Source organism: Neopsephotus bourkii, unplaced genomic scaffold, assembly GCF_033783945.1.
Source record: "Neopsephotus bourkii isolate Nb327-2 ecotype Australia unplaced genomic scaffold, CSIRO-AGI_Nbou_v1 NB_1600, whole genome shotgun sequence".
In the NCBI taxonomy this organism is placed as follows: Eukaryota; Metazoa; Chordata; class Aves; order Psittaciformes; family Psittacidae; genus Neopsephotus; species Neopsephotus bourkii.
In genome coordinates, this window is record NW_026902076.1 from 3490376 (window position 1) to 3508919 (window position 18544).

An 18544-nucleotide genomic window follows, 5' to 3' on the forward strand; every position below is an offset into this window, starting at 1 on the left:
GTGGAGGTGTATGAATTTAATGTGATCTTTGGTGTATATGATATTTTTGAACTTTTTTTATTCCTGGGCAGGTTAATGAAACAATATTGAGACCCTTAAATGTGGAACCACCTCTAACAGACTTGCAGAAAAGTGAAGAGCTAATAAAGAAAGAAATGATTACTATGCTTCATTTTGATCTTTTACACCACCCATTTGGAGAGCAGCCTAGTGGTAAGAAGGGGAAAGGCCCGGGATTTGGAAGCAACAATGCAGAACATATGGCTTACTTGGAACAAAATCCTTATGAGAAGTTCTCCAAAGAGGACCTCAAGAAGGTGAGAATTTTATGGCCTAATTACCAGTGACCTAGTGTCTTCTTACGTCATGGTCCTGTAATCTTGCAAAAACAGGTGAGCCTGCACAGAACTTAAGTTGGAGATCTCCAGAGTATTGTATGAAGAGCTGTAAGGATAATTTAAGTGCACATTCTCTTTTCTGTGATCTTCTGTTAATCTAGGCACTTAACAGTGATGAGGATGCTGTATTTGTCCAGAGACATTGTCTTTTCGATACAGTTTTGGATGTGTTGTGTGCTTGCTGGTCATTTTAAGTAAGGGTAGGAGCTATAATGCCCCAACAGTTACCCAGTTTACTTTACTATTCCTGGAAATTATTAAAGCCATTATTAATAATTACTAAATAATTGAGACTTTACCTAAGTGCGATGCTCACCTTCTGCTTCCTATGTAGTTTGTTAATCCAGAATTCCTAAGCATTTTTTTTTTCAGTGCAAGCTAAATATGGCAGTGATAGCCAGTTTATAACTTGAAGCAGCAAAACCAGTTGTTTAATTGTGCTTGTCAAGCTTGATCCAACAGATCTGTGCTAGTGCAGAGCCTGCTGGGTTACGGCAACTGATCTTAGAGCATACCTGGTTAAAAAGCGCTGAATAGGGGGAATAGGTTTTTGCTGAATGAAATGAGTAGGCTGCCTGGGCACTCAGTCTGTTTAGCATTGTAATGCTGAGTTAAATAGCAGTCCTGCACCAACGGTTCTGGTTTGGGTTGTTCATTTATTTAAGCAGCTACAGATGTTGCCTTTTGCTGCCAAGTGACAGATGGACAGTTCAGACGCACGGTGCTGTGCTTAGCTCTTTCAAAGAGTTTCACCTGTGAAGTTGTGCCAGTAACCTTTGACCGTATGCTTACAAGAATAAAAATGAAAAGGACAGAATCATGTGCCACCAAGTTATCTATTTCATGCAGACTCCTGCTATCCAAGACTTGGGTTCTGACAATAGCTGTGGTACCTGTACACCTAAATCCTGTAGTACTGTAAAGATATACAAGCAGATTTCAAGTCTGACCATATCAGACCAAGGAATCAAGAGCCTGAAATGAGAAACACTGAACAGTATGTACTTGCAGTTTGCTGTTAAATGGAAAATTATACTTGAAGATTTCTGAGCAGGAGAAGTTAAAGATGGAAGATACGGTTAGATCATGAATTTCACTGTCCTGCCAGTGTCAAATTGTTCCCTTAGGAGCATTCTCTGAGTGTTTTCTCTGCTTGTTTTGAAGTGCAACGAGAGTTGCGTTTTCTATCACTTCCCTTGAAGACTATTACACAGTCCAGTAGTTTTTATATGGAAACTTTCTTCAGAATCTCTGCCTGATGGGCAGAAGTTTTTTGCATCCTTGCTCCTGCTTGCTCTCTAACTTTCAGCGTAATATTTTCTCTTTGTCTAAAATCAAATTAAAGCCAGAAAGCTTTCCTGTCTTCAAGCTCTTGTCTGCGGCTTGCTTATTTTGCTTTACTTCTTCATTTATTTGTAGAACATCTTCCCACTAAAATCCTTTAATAAGGTGCTCCTTTCTTTTCTGATACGTAGTGCTTGTTTCAAAAGGATTAGCAGTGTTGCTGAGCACAGTGTACTGAGCTGTTAGAGCTATAGAACAGTTGTGGTGCCACAATTAAATAGCCTTAAGTAGTTCCTCGCAGGGTACAAATAGAAGCTGATTGAAAGTGAACCTTTCCAAGATTCATCTCTGTCAAGTGTGGTTAGAGAACTCCTATTTTGTCTCCACCATCAGGGACAACTAATTTATTTTCCTTTCATATCTCTGGAATCTTCTTATCTGGTGATACCTGAATTGCTTGATATGAGAATTTGTAATGCACATGTAAATGCTGTTGAAAGAGAGGACTGCATTTATAATGCATGAAGTCCAGATTGGGTGTTTCTGTAGTTTCATGAGCCAGGCTCTTTCTCAGAAATCTTAAAGGTTATGAGAACAACATGAATCTTTTCATTTGACTGTAAGTTACTTTTGTAAACTAAACTGGAAACTGCAGAATGCTCATCTCATTAGTAGTTCTTCAGACACATAATCTGTGTTAAAGTCAGATATTTCTTGCAAAGGAGCTTATACAGCTCCATTATGTTTGAAGTTGATTTTCCAGGTTCTGTAGAAAAGGGCAAGGAGAAGGAAATGAGAAGTAATATTTGTTTCATAGAACAGCTGCTTCTGCCTGTAGAGTTCTCCCTCCCCTAAAGATCTTTGCTTTTATCTCTTCTGCCGCAGGATGAAGGATCTAGCTGTGCCACAGGGTTCATTAGCTACAGCAGTGTGATGTCAGGTTTGGCCAAATTATATAAAATGACGGATAGTTGTACTGTGAATAGCCTTCTAGCCTGGGTTTCGTTTATAATCCACAGCATCTGTGTTAGATTTCATAGTTAGCTTAACCTGATGGTGAGCTTTTAGTATGAAAAAAGAAACTGCCCCCGTAAATTGCACACTGAAGAGGAATTTTCTGTTATCTTTTGTATTGTAACTGGTTTATTTCTCATAATTTCCAACAGGCACAGGATCTACTGGCACAAGAGATGGAAGTGGTAAAGCAAGGAATGGGGCACGGAGAGCTCTCAAGTGAAGCTTATAACCAGGTGTGGGAAGAATGTTACAGTCAAGTGTTATACCTGCCTGGACAGAGTCGCTACACAAGAGCTAACTTGGCCAGCAAAAAAGACAGGATAGAGTCTCTTGAAAAGAGGCTTGAGGTGAGTGTCACTTTTTTTTGCTTTTTGCACACTCCCCTTTTTTTTCTAAGTTTCTCCCCATGCGTTTTCTTTCCTTTTTTCTATGTAAGAGTTACAGATTACTTTATAAATCATTGGGGTCCTTTGTTGAGGAATTCTCTGAGAGAGTTCATAGATGCCCTTGAGGTGTTCAAATCGCATTTTCTCACCCTCCTCCTTTTCTTAAAATATCCCCAGAGTATTCCCACAGTTTCTCTTTGCACTATTAGCTGTAACACAGCTCATCTCACCCACTTGATTTTCAACTGGAGAGCAAGTCAGTTCTGCTCTCTCATAATTCCATGTGAATTTTTTGCTGTTTTCTTAATCTCTGCTATTAGCGGATCAAATACCTGATCTGTCTAGTTTCATGCTTTGTCACTGTTAGTGACCAATCTGAGATACTTCAGAGAAAGATGCTTAAACCCAGCATCTCTGTTGCCAGACTCTTTTCAAGTTCTCTTTCAGACTTCAGATTTGGTTTCTGATTGACTCTTCTGTATAGGTCCAGATAGTCCTGAATTCTCACCAGACTGGCATCCTCTGCCAGTTCCAGTGATTCCCTCCAACAACAGTGAACAGTGGATGTTTGTCATCCAATTTCAGTTAATCAGGAAATAATACTAGGCTTCCTTTTGAGTGCATGTTAAACTCAAATTTTGAGTTTGCTGTTGTCTGTTTTTGTAATTAATTTATTCTGCAAGAATTAAATGCCAGGCTTCAGGTAGCAACATCTTGCCAGTGTGTCCCCTTACAGTCTGAGTCCTGTGTGCAGGGCACTGGTACTAAGGGACCAAGACCTGATTACATCCTCCTCTGAGTTACGGAGTACAGTGTTCTCCAGTGTCAACATGCTTGCATCAGTTTATTCAAAATGCAACTGTCACAGATCTTAACAAGACATTAATATTTGGTGTCCTGGGGTTGAGGGAGTTGGATGTGGAGAGGAAATAATTTGAAGTATGGTGCACTTAAGAAGGTGAAAGTTCAAACACTTCAACACTGAATTCCTTTGCCCTGTGTGCCCTCTCTAGAGTTCCACCCAAACACTTCACCCAAAGCACACAAATACAGTGCTTTCATGATAAAAAGTAAGGTGGTTTTGAATGGTTTCTTCCCACAGAATGTGTTTGTTCAGACTTGCAGGAAGTCATATATTAACTGTTATCCAAAATACCTTTTTAGCCCCAAAGCTTCTCTAAATTATGCAGCATCAGATTATTTTATATATATAAAATATAAGCATATTACTATTTCCATGGTGAAAGGAAACTTAAAAAAAAGTTACTCTGTATTTGACATCAACATAGCTACTGTTGCTAGAAGAAAAACTTTGCTCAAACAGCTACTAGCACAGAAATAATACGAGAGGCCAGAAACACTGAACTTTCACTTGATTCATACACGTGAAATAAAGCGTGAATGTGTGTTTTGTAAAGTTTATCTGTCAAGAATGGCCTGGTTCAGACTCCACCATTGTTAGTCACCCACTCGGGCCTGGAGGGGTTCACCTGCAGGTAGCCCAGTAGCCGGGGGGTGTTAGCGTTGATGACGGAGCGCTTGTGTTGCTTCTGTTCCCCAGCAGAGAGCACCATTGCCCTGCCCAACGCTGCCAGCTGCTTGAGCGCTCTGCTCTGCTCTACTGTCGTCTCACCAAAACAGCGTCTTGAGCGCAGCAGCAACCAGCCTGCACGGCAGCAGGGGCTGTGCTGGCATCAGGCCAGCGATCGGAGGGCTGTACCTCATTTGTGTACAAATGCTTTTTGAAATTTAAATATCTCACGCACAAAACTGCGTTAGAAGCGTGTTATTAAAGTTGCAAAGTCAAATAGTCAAAGTCAGGGAATACACAAACAGCCTTAATTTGCCTACACATATGCATTATGAGACAGTCTTTAATTTCATTATTACAGCCTAGTTTTTCCACAGAGTCATTTACTGCACAGGGTGGATGGTATTTGCTTAGTGAGTAGCTACTGAATATTTTCTCTTTATTGTCCAGTGTGTGGCCCTGTGCTTTTACACTGCACACTATTTCTTGCAGTGGTTACTTCTGTGTGGGCTTTCTTGTGCTGTTGATTTTGGTTCATCTCTTCCCAATATTTGAACGAGTAGTTAGTAGTAGAGTGCTTATTAAGGGTATTGAAGAGAAGAAAGTTCAAGTCATCCATTCATCTAACTTCTGTTATATTTGTTTGTGCTATAAGTGCTCACTGCTCTGTAGTCAGAAGACGGTTACCGAGGAAGCAAAATACAAACCTAAGGTCTTGCCAAGAAAAAAATAGGGTTTCATTTGCTACCAGTGTTGCATGGGACTCCATGGGAGACAGTTAAAAAAAATCCAGCTAGCTATGCCTATGTTCAGTTACTGCAGTCAGGAGACTCCATGTGTCACTAATGCAGCTACATCTCTTCAGGTTAGCTGAGAGCTTGGCGTGCCTCTAGACCAGGCTAATTATGTGTTGCTCATACTGTAAAGTGAGAGAAGAAGCTTGTGTATGTGTTCGAAATACCACATACCTTAATTCAGTCAGGCACCCAGGGCCAGAAGAGCTGGCTGCGCCCTGCAGCTGCAGGTGCACTGGAAGCATTGCACTGCCTTTCACAACTCACTGTTTGTTGAGTGCAGGCGGACTCTGCAAAGCTAAATTTGAGCTGAAAATCTCTCCCAAGTGTGTGCAAAATGGAGTTTAGTGCAGCTCTGTTGCTTGACCTGTTTAGAAGGCCCTTCCTAAAAGCAAGATACAGTTTTGTAAGTATAGGTCACGAGCTGGATCATTTTTTAAATAAAAAGCATAGGAGTTTAATGAACAAATGAATATACAATGAGACAGGCACAGCAATTTTTTTTTTTTCCTAACCCATTCTCAGCAATGGTAAAACCCACCTTCATTTTAATGCTTTTCCAAAGAAAATTGAAAGCACTATCAGTTGAAATAGATATTTTAATGGGAAGTATCAAACAACCTTAATGAAAACCAGGAATATTAGCTCAGCTTTCAATACCCCAAGATACTTGCTTGTACTCTTTAACTTCCTTTGAGAGAAGAGTAGAAACTATAAAATAGAGTTTGCCAGCAACAGGAACTGATATTGGTCAGCTTTTGGATCTGCTTTTTACCTTTCATATTGTACTAAGATCATTAGGAAAAAAACATGACAGTTTAGTGACATATGCTGGAGACAGCTGCACATTGGGTAGTCACTGTCTAATACTTCCATATGGGACTGCTAGCACCCTGCAGATCTGTGCTAAAAAGCCAGCTATTTCTAGTGCTGTTTCATTGCTCAGAGATTTCTGTGTGGATTGATGGTGTGGACAAACAGTCATTTTTCTCTAATTGGCCTGTTTTCACTGCCTGAGTGATTTAATGATGGCAGTCTTGTATATGTTGACATGACATTTATCTTTCTGAGATTGATGGTGATATCACAAACAGATTTGTGCTGTTACTGATGAACTTGAGGAGGCAAAGTGGAGCAGTTGTGGAGAGCTTCTGTTTGGCTAGATAGCCTGTCCAGGATTCAGCGGCAGTAATGTACAACTCTGCAATAGTTTTAATACTGGAATGTACTCCTTTGCATTAGTAATAGTTTTCACTACTCCTTTATTCAGACAGTTTTGGACTTTGAATGTTTTACTTAATGTGGCTTAAGAGTGTTACCAAATTAGTATGTGAACTTTTTTGCATTACAGATGGGGAGTTTCAGGTCCATCCAAGTGTATCCCTGTGACCTATGTGTCAGTGGCGCAGCGTAGATTTGTTCAAATCCTGGTGGAACTTTCTGATCTGCCCAGTAGCTTCTAAAAGTCTAGTATATTTGCTCAAGGTTAGGCTACGCTACAGAGCTTAGTAATTTCAGAAATGGGAGTTTTCTGAAGCTCAAAGTAATTTGCAATACTTGTACTCCCTTCTCTTCCAAGCAACATATTTATAAAGAAAAACATTCCTACCTAAGGTGTACATTAAATTAGGACCCTTATCAGATGAAATGAGGTAGTAGAGGTATCTATTTAACAAGGTAGTTACTTCCATTTCTAGTTCATAATGTAGAAACTTCCTTCCAGCATTACTTTTCCTTTGAAGATGGTTTGTAAAGTTGGCTTGCAGCATAAAAATATTTTTATTAAAACTGTGGTAGTTAACATCATCATCTCAGTTGCTTCTTGAATTATAAACACTATTGAAAGTCTACAGGGGAAGAAGCTTACGCTGTATACACAGAGTGTAGTAAATTACTTTCTCTTTGCAGTATCCAAGATACACCAAGATGGTAATCTACTTGACCATAGTGTCCATTTTTGCTTTTAGTTGTAGCCCAAGTCCCCTGAATTAATTTACACTGAAAACCAGTTGCTTATCTAGAGTTTTAGGGATTACCTGGTATGCTCCACTACAACGTGTATCACTTACTAGTTTATTGGAGACTGTTATAATTTCTTTCCTTTTTTTTTTTTTGTTAGAGAGGCATCTATAGCACCTCAGAGGAGCGAAACAAAACTAAGTCTGAGGAAAATGCTACTAGTTGATTTCATACCAGTTCTCTTATTGTTGACTTTGGGACCTTTGAAAGGAAGCAGATAACTGTCAGTAAGAGGGTTCTTCATATTCTTTTTTCTGTGATCTTGCCTGTGAGTCTGAAATTTGTCTTCAAATTGAATTGTTGTGCTAGCCTTCCAAGTCATCATTTTTGTGGTGCTGGATAACTTTGTATAGAAGAAAAAGTCTTTTCTACATGTTCTCAGTCTAGGGTATTCCCAAACATTAGAAATGACCAATAAAAGAGTTCTTAAAAAATAAGCTTAGACTGCATAGTAGTTACTTTTTTCTTTGGCCAGTTTTCATAGTATGGTGGGAGATTTTTTCTTTCCATGTCTTGATGGAAACCATAGATTCCTCTGTGGTGGTTGGTGAAATCAGAATGTCCTAATTCCAGCCTGTCCTAATGTGAGCAGTGTCAGAATGTGCGAATGTCAGGCCCGCAGGAGTTGCTGCTCACTAAGTAACTTGCTTCATTTGTACCTGCTGTTAGCTGCAGTACCAGTGACTCATCATGGCACTTCTGGTATGTATTGAGAGGGAGGAAGGCAGTTTGTTAACTTGTTTATTGCATGACCTTGACAAGACTTGTTAGCCTTTTCTTTGGAAAAGACCAGTCCAAGAACTCTGGGCTTGCAGTGGTAGTTTTCGAAGGTAACTACACTGTGCTTACTGCCATATTATCTCATCAGATACAGTAATAACCCATGTTGCTTACAGTTAATCAGAGCTGTTAGTCTGAGGTAGCTGTTGCTGTCTGTGATCATACTGGGGGTTTTTTGGTTTGGCTTCTTGGTCAGTTTTGGGTTTGTTTGTAAAGAGTTTTCAGAAAAGCTTAGTAACAATAAATTTATGTTCTTAAACTGTGCTTTTCTAGACATGTTTCTACTGTGATTGTTATATATGATAGCACTGATAATATTGCTAGTCTTAGAAACATTTCTGAAATAAAAATATTCAAAGTGGGCTTTAACGTCATCATTGTAGATCAGCAGTGACTGCTAACTTACGTGGTAACTTTCTGGATTATTCTAGTTCTAGGTAGTTGGATGCTGTGAACTTCTATGGGAGCATTTGCTTTTGATGTACCCTGTGCTGTGTTTACTCAGCAGTCCTACCAATTCATGTAATGACATTTGAAAGCTAATTGCTATAATTTCTGAAACATAGTTCACATGGAGATTGCTCTTGGGTTTTGACTATGAGAATAGCTTTCTGCAGGTATCAGTAGGTTGTAGTACATAATCTATGTGACAAAGTGCAATATAGGAATTTAGGTTGAGGCTTCCCTATTAAATTTGTGAATGCTCCATCCCTGGCAGTGTTCAAGGCCAGGTTGGAAGAGGCCTTGGGTAATACAGTTTAGAGCGAGGTGTCCCTGCCCATGGCAGGGGGGTTGGAACTTGATGATCTTAAGGTCCTCTCCAACCCTAACTATTCTATGATTCTAAACTGGGGAAAGGTAGCTTTATATTCCCATGCAAGGTTTGAACATTTGGTCTAGTTTCGATTGCAAAGTTGCAGTTGCGCACTGCCAGTGCCTTAATTTAAGGATCACCTGTGACCAGATCTTTCCATAAGAAAATTTGTTGTCACCTGAAAGTTACATGCTGTGTCCCCTTTTGACTGCTCTGCTAGTAATTAGCACCTTTTCTTAATGATCTTCATACCCCCTTGTGTGTTAAGTAGCCATCATCTTCAGTGTTGCAGCAGCTTACTGAAGCTGTGTCAAACCATGGAGTGGTTTCAGTTGATGAGTTGAGCTGATGTGAGTGTTGATGTCAGTTTGATAGACTGAGACCATGTTGTTCTACTCTGGGAATGCAATTTTTTGATAGTAGCCCCAAGCCTCAGTTTCCAGCAGTTGACTATTATTTTTTTATTAACTCAGAGGTAAGAGGCAGGCTCTACAGAGAGTTTTGCCTGATCAACTGTAGACAGATAGAGCAGTCTTTCAAGCCAAAAACTGGAAAATTCTGTCCAAGAGCATGCAAGTGGAAAAATATTTTTAAGTAGAGCAATTTGTTTAATTTTAGTAGAGCAATTTTAGTTTAAAAACGTGTTATTGTAGAGTGCACACTCAAGCTTATAAAGGCAGATTATACACAGAGGATGCCCTAGTGCTACAATCATCGTTATCCTTGGGGTGAAGTGCTGGTGTAACTGGTGTTGGGCAGAAGGCTGTCATCTGAGTGTGCATTGTCTCATTCCAGCTACTCTGCCTGACTGAGCCAATATGAGGCAAGTTCACAAACCCTGCTGCTTAAATAAAGTTAATCCAGCTCCTGCCAGCAGAATTGAGTATGGGAGGGCCTCTTGTGGGTCTGAGGTAAGGAAGGAAGTTATAGTAACATTTGGAGTAGTCCTATATAGATTCTGAAAGTAACCTATTCAGCCAGCGTAGTTGAAGCTGGCAGAGGATTTCTCTGCAGAAGCTAAGCAGCTTTATAATATGTTGATTCTCCAAGGTCAAGGAACAAGTTGGTTTACTTTTAACTGTGGTCCTGGTAAGAACATGCAGCAGTTTTCTGTCATGTTTTTTATCCATCAGGCATGATTAAGAAAATCAGTGAGAAGACAAGAGAGCTTAATGCTCTTTACGGATTACCAGGAGCTCCACATTTAATGGACACAAACAGTCAGTAAAGGGAAAACCGATGCTTTTGAATTGAACTGAGGAGAGGGGTCCTCAGTGAAACAAGGAATGTGAAAATTTAGTTTTGAGGGCACTTGAGCCATTCCTTCCTCAGGGTCAGTGATTCTTAAATCTTTCCTGGTGGGTGTTTGTTCTCGTAGCAGTCTTCCCAGTTCTTTGTTGTCCTTAGTGAAACCTTCCAAATAACCAAGAATTCCATGCCAAATTTAAATCCCTTTTCCTTTCTCAGTGGACATAAGAACAAACTAATTTTTCACAATGATCTTTAGGATATTTAAAACATGTTGTTGTGTCTCTTCTTAATTTTCACTATTTTTTGTAAGGTGGAGGAAAAAACCCCAAACCAAAAAACAACAAAAGTTCTACCTTGTTTTTCAGTCAGTCTCCCTTTTCTAGGTCATGTTTTCTAAACCTCTGATTATGTCTGTTGCTGTGTTCTGTTTTCTCGTTTGGATCTCCAGTGTAGTATTGAAAATTGAACACAACTCTACTAGGCCTGAGGGACAGCTTTTTTGTGGGGATTTGGGATGGGATGAGGTTCTCATTCTTGCCCTAACGTCATATATCATCCTACCCCATGTCTGTACATTCTGTTCTTGTTTTGCTATAGCTGGTACAGAAGTCAGCAGAACCAAAGCTGGCCAAGGAGCAGCACAAAATAAATAACAAAGTGGAGAAATCTTTCAAAAAACTCTTTAAGTTTTCTGCTAGGCTCAAATGGTTGTCAGATTTTAGTGAAATCTATTTCTTAGCTTTAAGCAAATAATGTAGGCTACTGTTTAAACACACCTCTTCATAAGTGCTTAGAATTTTTAGCTTGGTATCTGATCCTTAAAATTTTACGAAGCTTGGGCTAAAGTTATATGCAGTTGTTGGCATTAATGCAGCAGTCAGCAATTTTGAATAAATAGTATTTGTTACAAAAGCTAAGACCTCTTTTTGACCTTTACATAGTAGGTCCTAAAATCTTGTAGTTGGGAGGGAGGAGGAAAGGTGGTGAGTGTTCACGTTTGTCTCTATAAGCAGAGAAGGATGAAAGGGCTGTTATTTCTTGTGATAGGTACTTGTAAGGCTTTTTTCTCCCCCAGTACCCCCCCCCCCCCCCCAGTAGAAAAGCAAGGTCTGAATAGCAGTATAAAACCTACGGAGCTCTAGTAGTTGAAAGTAAGAATCTATACCCAGATCAACTTAGAAATATCAACTGCAGTTCTCATTGTCTGAAAACTTCAAGAGTGTTTAAGTAATCAGGGTTTGATACTATAATAAGTATTATAATTGAATTGGCTTTTTTTTTTTCTTGGAGAAAAAGAAAGCTTTATTATATCTCATACATTAAAACAGTACACACTTAGAGTGGGATTGATCCACCTGACCTTAGGTAATGCTGTCTGAACAAGCTATCTGTCCTCCCATATTAGTCAGTGAAGAACACTTCAGTAGCATGCTTCTTTCTTCTCATTCTGAGGCCCTGGATCAGATGATACATGCTTTAGAGTTGCCAGTTTCTCTTCTGATTATGGAAAGATCTTGGCCAGCAAGCTCAGACGTTAATGTCTAAAGCTGAGAAAAGTGAATCCCAGCTTAAGCATATAAAAGTGTGAGAGCATCCCAGAGCGTGAGACAGTACTGCCACTGCTACTGATGATGCTTAGAGAATACAGGTAATTCAATGCTTATAACTGCAATGCCCTGATCCAGTCTCTTTTCTGTGTGGTGGAGATAGTGCTTATAACTGCATTTCAGGTACTCAGTATTTAACATTTTATTAGAAAATCTGATTATTGACAGATCATCCCTCAGGACAACAGAACAGTTGAACTTTTCTAAATGGTCTTTTTTAACCTGTTCTAGGAGACTGACATTCTGATTGCAGTCTCATTTCACACCAAGCATACTTTATGTTGTCTGTAATGCTGTGAAACAACATGGGACAATTGATCTTTGTTACATTAGACCTCTGTTATAAATAAAATTCTGTTTGCCTGTGCATCCATCTGTTCCACAATCTCTAAATGTCACTAGCTCTCAACACACATTTTTCATCCAAGAAATAGTAATTGGAAAATAGTTAATTTACTGCACAGCTGTATTTGTTGTTGCAGTAATAGCATATTATTTACCACTGGAAACATTTAAAGCTTTCATACTTTTCCATCAGAGAGTATTCTCACAAATCCCTAATCTATTTATTTAATTTTCTCTAGATTTATATAAATATTGAAAAAGAGGCGCCTTTCTGTATGCTTAAAGCACCTTGGGCATAGCTTAAGTCTACATTGCAAACAGAAACTGAAAGGCATAGCAGTCTGCTGCTCTCTCCCCAGGAGCAAACTAGACAGCTCAGAAAGTCAGATTTCTCTTTCACTCACCCATTAACAGTTTGCTCCCTTGACCATTCACTTTGTTTATCTCTGCACCACCTACTAAAACTGTTTCAAATGAGTGAATAAATTGTTAAGGAGTAGCACATTTCACAGAAACATACAGCTGTATGATAGAGCGTGTGTTATTAAAGTTGGAATGATTGAAAAGTTGATGAAATTTTGCAATAGCTTGGAGCATAATACTGTGATGGCTGCGCTGGTCCTAGTGGCTGAGGTTGTCTTGCTGACTGTAGTTACAGCTATAAAGGACAGATAGGAAAGTAGTTCCTTCCCAATGCAGTTTAGTTTAATTGGTAAAAGATGATACCTTGGGTAATTGTAGAGTTCAAAGCAGTGCAACCTTCTTGATTTTGGTTAATCAGTATAAGTCCTTTGCATATGAGAATGATCACCAGCAAAGCTTTGATTTTTTTAAGAAACGAGGCAGGGTAGGTGATTCAGACTCTGGTTCTGAGTATTATAGAATCACAGAATGCCTTTTTACTATATGGAATATGATTTAGATGAATGTTGTTTGAATAGACAGAGGGATTGAAAGATGTAGCTGCTTTTGCAGGCTAAGAATATAATTTCGAAAACGAGGAATGTAATACCTTGATTTAGTTTTACTTTACTGAGGCATAGAACAGCTCCTGTGTAAGTGGGATGTGGCATAGCAAGCTGTCATGTGACTCGGCTGCTTAGTTAACTCAGCAACTGCAATAACTCCTGTCTGTAAAGTGGTACTCAGATCGTGTGTCATCACCCCTGTTTTGACTATTCATCCCCCAGAATAATCTATTTACATTGTAAGGATTTTAATCCAGAAATTTAGGTGGTTGTAAAATCTGCAGTATGATTTGTTAATAGAAATTGAAGAATTCAGTCAACTTGATGGAGTTCCACAGATATATTTTTGCTACTTTTTTGTTTTGTTTTGTTTGGCTTTTGAATTCTGGATAGGTAAAACAATTCTTGGGTTCTTTCTGACAGATAAACAGAGGTCACATGACAACTGAAGCAAAGAGGGCTGCCAAGATGGAGAAAAAGCTGAAGATCTTGCTTGGTGGTTATCAGTCTCGGGCAATGGGCCTCATTAAGCAATTGAATGATTTATGGGACCAAATTGAACAGGCACATCTGGAGCTACGTACGTTCGAGGAACTGAAGAAACATGAAGATGCTGCAATCCCTCGGAGACTGGAGGTGGGATTCCTAAATGTAATATGTTAGGTCAAATACAGGCACTTTGTGGAAAAGATGTTTTTACAAGGCTCTGAGGTTCACAGCCTGAGTTTGTGTAAAGTTTTTAAAGGTCTTTTAAAATTATACTTTTGGCTATGACCCGACTCCTCCGCTGTTCATTTCAATATCAAAGATTCTCTGATACATATATTAGAAGCTGGGACTAATCTACTAGTGTGTTCTTTAAATTTGTTTTTATTCTATTTCCTTGTGTGGTTTATTTTCTTAATCTTCTGCAATGTAAATCAGCAGAAGTTCCGTATCTATCTTAATTTGGCTTGTCTAGTTTTTAATTACTGTCAGAACTTAAGGTAGGTCTGAAACTTGTCTAAAGCCTTCTACTTCCTTAAATGTCAATGGACCAAATGCCAGTATATGCTACAGGAGATTCTCCTTTCTTTTCACATGTTAATTATATTACTCCCTGAAGCTAACATTGTCATTGGACTTTCAGGTGGGTGAACTTCTGGAAAGCCAGCACTGAAATGGAGTTATTGTACTGATTTAAACATGGGTCTCTGTTTCAGAAGCTGAGCAGTTGTTCTGTATTTATTGTTTTGAGCCATCCTCAGTGTTCAGGCCATTTGCCTGTGGTCCTGTTGCTAACTAACAGCGTTTGCATGTGGACCTCCTGATAATGCCACCTGCCTTACTGGCCTCTAACTGGTTGGCATGGCTTTTAAGAAACAAGATGACTCTCTTAAGCAGCCTTAACTTCAGCCAGGAACTAGCAGAAATAGTCTGAGATACATGAAAACAGTGCCTCAGACCCACTGCTCTTAGTTAAGGATCTCCAGGATATTATATGCTTTATTCAGCTAACAAGGCAGCCCTCGACCAAGATGCAGTCTTAGGCTTGAGCCAGTGCCCGGTTTGCTTTCCAAGAAACAAGTACTCATCTGAATGTAATTTTCCCTTGAGTCTCAGATCTTCGCAACCACTTGCTAAAAAAAAGATAATGTACATCAATTCTTAAAATTGTTCTTATGAAGACTGTTTGTGAATGCTCATAGATGTGTTTGCAAATTCAGAAGTGATTGTTTTAGTGAAAGTTAACTGTAAAAATGTATTAAATAGCTTGATAGCTACTAATAGTACCTGGTATTAGTAAATGGGACTTAACCCGGGAATAATCCTCAGAATACATTTACTGCCTCTCCCGAAACAAAAGTGAAGGGAGATGAAATGAACTGGCAACTGGCAATTTTAGAAGAAGCAGTAGTTCTTCATGCCTTGTTTAGTTAGTGGAAGAAGGCCTGTAGAAGGCCTTGTTGCAGGAAGCAGGGTTGATTAAGAAGGTTACCCAAAAAATGTTTTGAACAAACTCATGGACGAAGGATCCATGGTTAACTGTTAAATTCAATACTTGGGTCAAGTTTCCTATTTGAAATCTCTCCTTTTGAGGCATTTAATATTAACTGTTGTCAAAAGCAGGTTAGGATACCTGACATTTGAAATAAAGTAACTGTGATTCTTGATACTCTCACCAACTTCTCTGGTTTGCATTTATATTTATATTTAAAATAAGTAATTTTAGTGATGTCTTATCTCAGTTCTGACACCTTCCTCTAAAGGAACTAAAATATGACCCTTGGTAAAGATCTTCATCATGTGACCACTGGAAAACTGACGGTTTCTTCATTATGTTTTCCTTGCAGTGTCTGAAGGAAGATGTGCAACGACAGCAGGAGAGAGAAAAGGAGCTCCAGCAGAGATTTGCTGACTTCATGTTGGATAAAGAGACATTTCAAGCAAAGTATTAAAGCGCAAAATTCTGTTCGTCGCTGATGTAACATTTTTAAGATGTACAGATCCAGCAGCTCTTCCCTACTGTACTGCAGAAATCAAATGTAGTCTGCTCTTTGCATCTTGTCAAGTTTTGTTCATTTAATGGACTATTCAAAATGCTCTATGTATGAATGGCTTTGGCCAAAATTAAAAATTGAATTGAAATGGCCAAAATTTTATTAAAAAGAAACAACAAACCACTTTGCTATGATTTTAGCCCATGTGTTCATTTGCTAGGGTTATCACATTATTCCTAGTGTTTTATCAGTCTTAAAACTTGTAAGATACATGCCTGCAGAATAATGTCTTTTGAATAAACTTGGAATGTTAAAAAATAATTAAGGTATAAAATGCCTGTCTTTTAACTAAAATCGAATCCTCCCCTGTCCCAGGCCTCTTGTATTTCTGGTAGATTGTCTTTCTTCCCTTTCTTTGCTGCTGCTTTTTATTTCCCAAGGCTGTAATTTGTAGTAGGAAGGACCTGTGTGGGATAATTGTGGTCCATGTAATAATCTTTTCATGGTGCATGTTCCTTCCATCTGGTTGATGAACCTTTTTCTGCTTTTATACAGTGGGCAGAAGAACTTGGGTAACATCAGAGATCTACCTTAGCCCAGACGTTGTGGATGATGGTTGTGGGGGCTACATCCATGCTCTTACATATCACAAGCACTGGAACTCAGCTGCTTGTTCTGTTCAGTTTTTAGAATTGTCCTTTGCTCTGTTCTGGCTCTGATCAGCTTGTGTCTTCAGAGCACCTCCAGGTCATGGTTTGTGAATTAGTGTAGGCCAGGGACACTGGGAATGCTCAGTCAGCAGTGGGGATGTGGCCAGCCCCCATAGCTTAATGGCATGTGTCTGTGCTGTGCCAATTAGCCTGGGAGCATCCTGGGAACATAGTTTATTTTACTACTGCAGACATGAAAATTCACAAGGTTTTCACTGTGTGCCACCATTTAGGGGTTTGTGGAGTACATCCTGAACAAATAGTGCTTTTGAGATCTTTGGTAGTATTTTCTGTTGCTCCTTGAGAGTTGGTTACTCATGCTTTGTTGCCCAGAACAGCTGTGGAATGGGTTGGAGCAAAGCTCCCTGATTACAGCTCCTCTCTACACTTCAACAGGTTTTCATTTTATTGCTGCTTTGACTGTTCTGAAGGGTAAGGATGGGATTGAAAGGGGTGCCTGATTATTTCGTGTTCTTTTAAGTACTTTTATAAATCTCATCCAAAATCTTTCTCCAAGTACTGTCTAGTCAGACCACACTTAAGTTTGATGTTACTGTTGAAAATTTTGCCAGTCACTCCCAATGCTGTTAATGCAAGCGTTTACCAGAGTCAAGCATCTCATTAGAGGTTTGTTTTCATATTTTTATCTTTGTGGAGATGTCCTTCACTTCTTCAAGAATCCATGTTATTTCAAGCTCTTAGACTTTGGGTCCTTTGAGTAGTTGTTTGTGGAACTGCATAGGGAAAAAAGCAAAACTGTGTTATTAACAGCACAAAATTCAGCAATTAGATACATCCAGTTGTATGCATCACCAAATTTTGCTTGTAGATAACTTGAATTTAAATGAAGACTGCTGTCTGCAATTTTACCATGTTACAGAATGTTACTTTGTTTAGGCCTTGTCCTGGGGGAAACTGTCAGGTTTGTGGTCTTGTGTCTGTTTATAGGCCATCCATGTTATCAGTGGTAATCAGATTATTTTAAAGGTGACCTGTCTGATTTCTACTGGTCACTGGCAGGAGCAGTTACAGAGCCAGCCTTGAATACCTTTCCCTTTACTCACCAAGACATCATTCTTCTGAAGTATTAATGCAGTTATAGACTACATTCTTCTAGAAATGTGTTAAATATTTAACTAAACCAGAGCGCATCTGGAAAGAAGTATTAACCATCAATCTTTTAGTATATGGGGTATTTTAGTCTGGATGGTGTTACCCAAAAGGAAAAATCATATAAATGCACATCATGACAGTTCTTGTGGTTATGTGGTAGCTAGAGATATTAAGAGAAAAGCCTGGTAGGCTTACCAATACCACAACTACAATTACTTCCTTTCTTTTTAGGGCTGCAGCAAAACCTCTTTGAAGTTCCCTGTGTTTTTGACAGCTTTGGAGCAAGACAGGTATTCAAACACTCTGCCTTAGCAAATAGTTTTTAATGGCAAATTTGGAAGAACTCATGGATTACAAGAGACTTTTCATTCTTAAAACCCATACAATTAAGCAGTTTTTAGTTGTAGCAGGTAAGAATTTTTGGCCTGCAAAGCAGCAGATACAAGGTGGTTATATTTGAAAGGTGTCTACAGGAGCTTTATTCAGTGTTTTCTCCAGCTCAGCTTGTTTACACAATACTTACATTGTTTTCCCTGTCTGTAATCAGAATTTTGATCGGAAGTTTCTGCCTATCTCAGTAATGAAAGAAAACTAATGAAAGAAAACAATGTCTCTTGCCTCACCTAAAGCTCAGTTGTACCTTGGTTTGACTTTTTCCCTGCCCTTGACTGCCAGCCAATCCTGCTGTGAGCCAGGGACAGACCCTTTTGGTACAGAAAGTGCTTTAAGGCCCGGTGGTGCTTCTTGAGCTCAGAAAGAGTGCTGCAGAAGGCTTGCTGTCAGGTATAACTGAGGGTCCTAAATGAGCCCTGCTGTGATCAGGATTGTAATGACCAGAGGACAGAAAATGCAGAGGTGATACTAAGCTATAAAGACTTCCTCTTCCCCATCTTGACTTTATCCTAGTTCTCGTGTCCTCAGCATAAAAAGGACATGGAACTGTTAAAAGAGGGCCACAAGGATGACCAGGGGACTGGAGCACCTCCCATATGAAGATAGGCTGAGAAAGTTGGGGCTCTTCAACCTGGAGAAGAGAAGGCTGCGTGG

At 39.3% G+C, this 18544-nt stretch overlaps 1 protein-coding gene across 1 annotated transcript in view; it reads left to right on the forward strand.

Moving 5' to 3' along the window:
* Nucleotides 1-15854, forward strand: part of CDC5L (cell division cycle 5 like) — a 32685-nt gene extending 16831 nt beyond the window's left edge. Inside the window, exons 13-16 of the mRNA XM_061372263.1 lie at nt 72-317; nt 2849-3046; nt 13618-13830; nt 15528-15854. Coding sequence (XP_061228247.1) covers nt 72-317; nt 2849-3046; nt 13618-13830; nt 15528-15632 — 762 coding nt within the window. The 3' untranslated portion in view covers nt 15633-15854. The remainder of the gene's footprint in view (nt 1-71; nt 318-2848; nt 3047-13617; nt 13831-15527) is intronic.
* Nucleotides 15855-18544: the final 2690 nt, after the last annotated feature.